The 8032-nt window shown below is 34.6% G+C and overlaps 1 protein-coding gene across 1 annotated transcript; it reads left to right on the forward strand.

Moving 5' to 3' along the window:
* Positions 1-3039: 3039 nt before the first annotated feature.
* On the forward strand, positions 3040-4862 carry LOC132757526 (activated RNA polymerase II transcriptional coactivator p15-like; the record flags this gene model as incomplete). Its single annotated transcript, XM_060748836.1, has 3 exons — positions 3040-3165; positions 3941-4046; positions 4520-4862. Coding segments are annotated over 3 exons (315 nt in total), but the record flags the coding sequence as incomplete, so codon positions are not given.
* Between the last annotated feature and the right edge of the window lie 3170 nt (positions 4863-8032).

The raw sequence follows: 8032 nt of genomic DNA on the forward strand, positions 1-8032 counted from the left end.
TAATTATACCTAATTGATTTTTCTTTCATAGTTTTGTCCTTACTGCGTCCAGTATTTTATTAGTCGAGCTTCACTGTCACCTGTGACAGCTCTTGTTTTTCTTTTGATGTTTTTATTCGGTTGGATTTTAAGTGAAATAATATTAAATGTTTCTTTGATGGATTGTGTTAGGAAATAAAATAAATACTTTTCTAACAATGTTTTTTTTTCAATCACAACTGCTATATTACGCCTGTTGGTTTAGCGATGTTTTTTTTATGCTCTAGAAGGGCGGCATATTACACTGGGCGGTCACACTTACAGTTTTAAGGTTCACATTCTCAAAATTAGAGTTTATATAAAGATAAACACAATTGTGTCCGGACTGTAACTTTGTCATGTATGGAAGAATTTTTCGATAACCTGGCATATACATGTATGTCTAACACATCAAGATGATGTGTCCTGTCCAAGACCCTTGCCACTACCTCTAAGCTGAAGGTCACACTTGTAGTTTGAAGGTACTCATTCTCACAAGAAAAGTTCGAAGGTACACATTTGTGTCCGGTCTGTTTCTTCGTCATGCATTAGAGAATTTTTGAAACAAATTGGCACAAAATGTCTATCACATCAAGACGATGTGTAACACTTAATATTTAGACACAACTTCTTTTAGGTGACCCTGACCATCAAGGTCAGATATTTGAATTTTGCTTAATATATTTCTTTTCAACTGTGTCATTTATTTATGGAATTTACTCAGACTTGGACAAAACAGCTAGTGTGTCTAGCCAGACCTGTTCAAATAAAAAAGGAAAACCTCATTTTTAGCTCACCTGTCACAAAGTGACAGGGTGAGCTTTTGTGATCGCTTTTCGTCCGGCGTCCGTCCGGCCGTCCGTCCCGTCGTCCGGGCCGTCGTCCGTTGCCGAAACTTTGCTTTAAAATGAATCTTCCTCATAAACCACTGAGCCAATTTCATCCAAACTTGCACAGGAATGTTCCTTTGGTGGTCACCTTTAAAAATTGTTCAAAGAATTTAATTCCATGGCAGAACTCTGGTTGCCATGGCAACCGAAAGAAAAATCTTTAAATATTTCTTTTAAACAACCCTAAGAGCTAGAGCTTAGATATTTGGCATGAAACATCTTCTAATGAGTGTCTTACCAAGTTTGTTCAAATAAAAGCCCTGGGGGTCAAATTGGCCCCGCCCCGGGGGGGGGGGGGTCATTGAGATTTTCCCTATATGCATATAGTAAACATTTAAAAATCTTCTTTTAAAGAACTGTAAGAGCTAGAGCTTAGATATTTGGCATGAAAAACATCTTTCTAGTGAATGTCTACCAAGTTGTTCAAATAAAAGCCCTGGGGTCAAAATTGGCCCCCGCCCCAGGGGTCATTGATTTTCCTATATGCATAAACTAAAAACTTAAAAAATCTTTCTTTAAAGAACCCAAAGAGCTAGAGCTTTAGATATTTGGCATGAAAATCTTCTAGTGAATGTCTACCAAGTTTGTTCAAATAAAAGCCCTGGGGTCAAAAATTGGCCCGCCCTGGGGGTATTGATTTTCCCTATATGCATATAGTAAAAACTTAAAAAAATCTTCTTTTAAAGAACCGTAAGAGCTAGAGCTTAGATATTTGGCATAAAACATCTTCTAGTAAATGTCTACCAAGTTTGTTCAAATAAAAAGCCCTGGGGTCAAAATTGCCCGGCCCCAGGGGGTCATTGATTTTCCCTATATGCATATAGTAAAAACTTAAAAAATCTTCTTTAAAAGAACTGTAAGAGCTAGAACTTAGATATTTGGCATGAAACATCTTCTAGTGAATGTCTACCAAGTTTGTTCAAATAAAAGCCTGGGGTCCAAAATTGGCCTGCCCCAGGGGGTCATTGATTTTCCTTATATGCATATAGTAAAAACTTAAAAAATCTTCCTTTTAAAGAACCCAAAGAGCTAGAGCTAAGATATTTAGGCAAGAGACATGTTCTAATGGGTGTCTACCTAGTATGTTCAAATAAAAGCCCTGGGGTCAAAACTGGCCCCCGCCCCGGGGGTCATTGATTTTCCTTATATACATATCAAAACTTAAAAATCTTCTTTTGAAAAAACCCAAATACATAGAGTTTAGATATTAAGCATGAAACATCTTTAAGTAAATATCTACAGTGTTTGTTCAAAATAAAAGCCCAGGGGTCAAAAACTGGCCCTGCCCGAGGGGTGTCATTGTTTTTAACTATATGTGTATAGTAAAAACTTAAAAAATTTTCTTTTAAAAAACCCAATGAGCTAGAACTTTTAGATGTTTTGCATGAAACATCTTCTTATGGGTGTCTACCAAGTCTGTTTCAAATAAAAAGCCCCTTGGGTAAAATTGGGCCGGGGGGGGGGGGGGGGGGGGGGGGGGGGGGGGCTATATACAGGTGAGCGACCTCAGGGCCATCATGGCCCTCTTGTTTTTTTAAATCGTTCATTTGTTTGCTTTTAGAAAAAGTAAAAAAATTCAAGTGTTGCCTCTGCCTGGCAGTTGCTCTTGTTTGTATTTATGTCAAGAATATGTTAAAGATTTTTATCACATACCCGTGCCGATTTTGCGACTCCATAAATATGGTATTGCACAGCCATGCATATATTTTGACTAAAGTCATTAGCGTTACACAAACATAGTGTAAAGACGCGCTAAATGTTAGCGTTAAACTATAGGCGCGTCAATGAAAAATGACTCTTATTTCACTTTAAACAGACTTTATTTTGGGTATGTGATAAATAGAATATTAAATTCGTGTAAGTTCATTACTGAATTTATTGCACTCGTTGAATAAAATAATATTATGCTCGCCAGAGGCTCGCATAATATAATTTTATTCAACTCGTGCAATAAATTCAGTATTGAACTTACACTCATTCAATATCCTCTATATAATACATGTATAATGTTGTAGATGACATTTGAAACATTATCAATTATGTATCTAATACCTTTAATATATTCACATGAAAAATGGATTTTGATATCAGAAAAAAAAAATGATATATATGAATTCATGATTGATTGTATTTACAGCCAAAGCCTAAAAAGAAGAAGCCAGAAAAGAAAGTAGAAAAAAAGGCAGAAAAAGCAGAGGCCCCAAAGAAATCATCAGATGGCGCACAAAAAGGACCAGGTGGAGAAATGATGTTTCCGGTATAATATCCATTAATTGTATAAAAGTCCAGGTCTCTCGCTATTATTTGTGGCAAGGTAGCATATAAGTGCATGAAGCTACTGTTTTTTTGTATGCAATTAGTTTCCTGCTACTAATAGCTGCTACCTAGCCGCTACCTTTTCCAGCAGCCCTTTCCTGCTACCTTGCTGCTACTAGAAGCTGATACCTTGCTGCTACTATTAATAGCTACCTTGCTGCTAATTTTTCAGCAACTTTTTTCCTGCTACTGTATTTGCATTTAAAAAAACAACAAAATATAGGCCTTTACTAATAAACAAAATTCAAAGCAATTCTTAAATGTGATTTTTTACAAAAACAGCATAAATGAAGTATTTAGATACTAAACTTAACAACTGATTGGCAATGAAGTGGACATCAACTTAAGACCACTGTCAATTAGACACAAACTTTAGACCACTGCCTATTAGTCGCAAACCTAAGACCACATTAGACATTAGATGCCTATATAAGACCACTGTCAATTTGATGCCAACAAAAAAGTAATACCACTGTCCATTGGACACCAACGTAGGACCATTGTAGATTAGACAATAACATAAGACCACTGTCAGATAGGCACTAAGACCACTGATGATTGGATGCCAAAGAAGGCAGCTTATCTAATCAGAAGTTGCTTCTCACGTTATATTAAGTCTCAGATATTTTACATATTTGCACAATTTAGGTTATTGCATAATAGGGAAATAATTGTGTACACCATGTTAAAATTATACTACTTATGTTCATTTCCAGATAGCAAGAATGAGGTTTGCTACAGTGAGTGAATTTAGAGGTAAAGTTATGGTGGGCATTAGAGAATTCTATGAAAAAGATGGTGAAATGAGGCCAGGCAAAAAAGGTTTGTTTAATAAATCTTATAATGCACGTTGTTTTCTATGTTTTGTTATGGGTTAAATACCATTAACTAAATTCAATTTTATAGTAGTTGCCTGTAAACTTTGCCAGTGTTTCTGTGTTTCAAATAAGAATAAGCTACATTTTATTTACATAATTAAAAGCTGTCAACAGTTTAATATCCAATGGTAGACAAACTAATATTTTGCTCATTATCTTCCCAAAAACCTGGAGAGCATGCTGGCCACAGCCTTCTTTTTTTATAAAAAACCGGGTTCCAGCCTAAAACTATTGTGCCCAGGATTTAATATATAATGTCTCAGATTGTGCTTACATAGCCTGTCCAGTTTGTTATTATGTATAAAACAACTATTAACTTATTCATCAAGTTGTAGTTTAATTGTGAGAAAATGAATACTGTTAAAGCTGAAAGTGTTACCACTGACAATGTTTATTGTTAATTTACTTTTTTTACAGGAATCTCATTATCCATGGAACAGTGGCAAAAACTGAAAGAACAAATAGATGATATAGATCAAGCTGTGAGAGACATTTCATAGGAACATTTCAAATTTGTCTCTGTAGTAGTTTCATTGGTCATTATATGTAGTTCTAGTTGTTGTCATCTGTCAAAACATTACTGTAAATTTGATGGAAAATTAAAAAGTGTAAATCAAATATAAAGTCATAATTATTAGTTAAATGATTACAAATATTAAAGTGAAAAACTTATTATATTACTTACAAAAAGCAGACGTTAAATCAATGTAAAAATACAATAAAAGCAAATATTGTTTATCAATAAAGATATTAAATCTAATTAATGTGACTTCAAAAAGTTAAATATCATTTATTAAATGTCACATTTTATTGAGCTGAATGTTATACATTTTAGATACTTATTATTACTGTACTTTCACATAAATTCAAACAGAAAGAAAACAGACAAGATCATGCAAAGCAACAAATTAACAAATTTCTTGCTATAGCATACCTCTCAAAATTACAAGCAAGAAAAATAAACAAACAAAGATTGCATTTTATAAAAGTGAAACCAATTTATAAAGAAATTGCTTTCTTGTTCTAAAATATAAGTCAGTTCTTCTAAAATTTTATTCTGAAAAGCCCTAAAATGTACCCATTTTTTGTCAGAAGGTGCTGGACAGCCTGAATTGATGACTGGATATGACAATTAATTTACTTTTATGAAATTATACCTTATAGTATAAACCTTTGATCATTAAGCTTTTAACATGCTTTCTTTCTCATAAAAAAAGTTTAAGCAAAATAAATACAAAATATGTCAATGAAGGACAAAGAAATGGACGGGACATAACTGCCAATGCACTATAATATCAGGACTTTGGACATTCAAGTATGAATTTGACCTGCTGACATTACTTGACTTCTTAAAAAGCAGCATATTTAGGTATATTTATTTCAAAATCCATCCATGAATAACAAAGATCATCTATTCACAATCTTGACATTTGACTTACAAGTGTGTCCTTGACCTTTTAACCTGAGCTCAACTTGTCACCACCATGTGTAACACATCTATGCCAAGTTATATTAAAGTCCATCCAGTAAACACAGAATTGTTGACCAGACATTATTATCAATGTACTTACAAATGATCATGACTTTGGAATACAAGTATGACCTTGACCTATGACCTTGAGACCAGATTTTTGTATGTGACATGTAGTCATCATGTACAAGTCATTATGCCAAGATGTTCTAGAACCATCCAAGAATGATGAACATCAGCTCACTTTCATGAAAAAAAAATATATGATGACTATGGAAATTCAAGTGTGACAATGACCTTTGAGATAGGGCAGGGCTTTTTAACCTTCTATAATGGCTGCCTATAAAAGGCCCCTTCACAATCCAAAATTTCACTTATTTTTACAAAACAGAGGGAAAAAAATCACAATTCTTTGCAGATTTCGCAAATTATCATACTTTGATTTTAGATACAATGTACTAGATTGCTTTTGTTTTACTTTATGAATCCAATAGGATATAAATAAATGTGTAGAAACTCAGTTTCCACCAATTTGAATCGGTGAGTAAAGATATTTAAAGCAATCTTCCTTAATTTGTTCAAAAATTACTTTTTCACAATTGTTCTATTTACCGCACTATTTTTTTTCACAAAATGGCCAGGCCCAGACCCCTTCACAAGTTTGGCAAAAAAGCCCTGTAGGATCCTGATTCTTGCTCATAACATATGGTCAACAAATTTGTGGATAGTAATTTTTAAATCCATCCTGGAATGACATGATTGTTGACCAGACACAATCTTCATTGCACTTTTATAAAAAGTCACATCATGACTATGACTTGATTCTTGCATGTGACACATTTAATATCATGTTGTTCCGACACATTTTTGCAAAGATGAACATCAGTGCATTTTAAGAAAAAATTCTATTAAGTCAGAGTGTGAAATGGACCTTTAAAGTATGAACCTCGATTTTGGTCACAACACCTCATTACACTGATACGCGTATATATATTTATACAAACTAATTTTAAATATATCCAAAATTGACAAAATTATGGAAAGGACATAAAGTTGAAATAGATGCTGCAAAAACTATTATGCCTCCCGACATTTAAATAAAATAAAGATAAATAAATAAAATAAGATCTTCTTTACATATACATGTATTTATAGATAAGATGGCAATGCTGCCAAACTGGCAATTTTATGCTGGTGAAATGTGTGACATGCCCCCTTGGTGACAGTCTTTGTTTTGAAGGTTGGTTGCAGCGGATGGTTTCCCCCACTTTTTCCCCCTGAAAAAACTGAAAATAACAGAATTTTTTATCCCCCAAAATTTGTGGGAGCAAAATAGCGTTGCATTTGGGCCGTCCTTTCGTCCGCCGTCAGTCGGGTCGTCCGTCAGCCGTACGTCCCGAAACTTGTGAACGAACCCCCCCTCTTAAACCCGGAGGGCAGATTTTGTTAAAAATTTTACAGGGGATAAACCCAACCTTAATGTAAAAGATGGTAAAAAAGGGAAGGTTTTTTTCGCTGGCCCAAAATTTTAAAAAACAAAATTAGGGCCCCTTTTTGGTTGATTTTTTAAAACCCCGAAAACTAGGTAGAAATTTTGTGAACGCAACCCTTAAAACCGGGAATGGCAGATTTTTGCTTAAACTTAAAAAGAGATGAAAAACCCTTTAATGTGTGGGTTGGTAGTAAAGGAAGGAATTTTTTGCTGCGACCAAATTTAACAGAATTATGGCCTTTGTTGATTTTTTCACTATATACTATATAGAAATTTTGTGAAACGCAACTCCTCTTAAACCGGATGGCAGATTTTGCTTAAACTTACAGGGATGAACAACCTTCAGGTGTAGATGGTAGTAAAGGAAGGAATTTTCGCTGCGACCAAATTTTACAGAATTATGGCCCTTTGTTGATTTTTAGCTCGACTTTTCTATGAAAAGGGGAGCTATCCTACTCGCCCCGGCGTTGGCGTCGGCGTCGGCGTTGGCGTCACACCTTGGTTAAGTTTTTCGTACCACCCCACTTTATTTCAGAAGTATTACAAGTATGGCTTTGAAACTTACCATACTTGTTCACCATCATAACCTCCATCTACAGACAAGAGTACATAACTCTGTCAAGGTTTTTTTGACAGAATTATGGCCCTTTTTTTGACTTAGAAAGTGTATTGAGCTTGGTTAAGTTTTTTGTACCACCTCACTTTATTTCAAAACCATTGGAGGTATTGCCTTTGAAACTGACCATACTTGTTTACCATCACGACCTTCATCAACAGACAAGAGGACATAACTCTGTCAAGGTTTTTGACAGAATTATGCCCCTTTTTGACTTAGAAAATACATTGAATATGGGTAAAATCCACTTATTGCCTTAACCCTTTGAGATATTGCTTTGAAACTTTTAATGCTATTTCACATCATTACCCCATCTGTACGCAAGAGAAGGTAACTCTGTCAAGGATTTTT

Source organism: Ruditapes philippinarum, unplaced genomic scaffold (genome assembly GCF_026571515.1).
Source record: "Ruditapes philippinarum isolate M1 unplaced genomic scaffold, ASM2657151v2 ctg1934_1_1_1_1, whole genome shotgun sequence".
Classification (NCBI taxonomy): domain Eukaryota; kingdom Metazoa; phylum Mollusca; class Bivalvia; order Venerida; family Veneridae; genus Ruditapes; species Ruditapes philippinarum.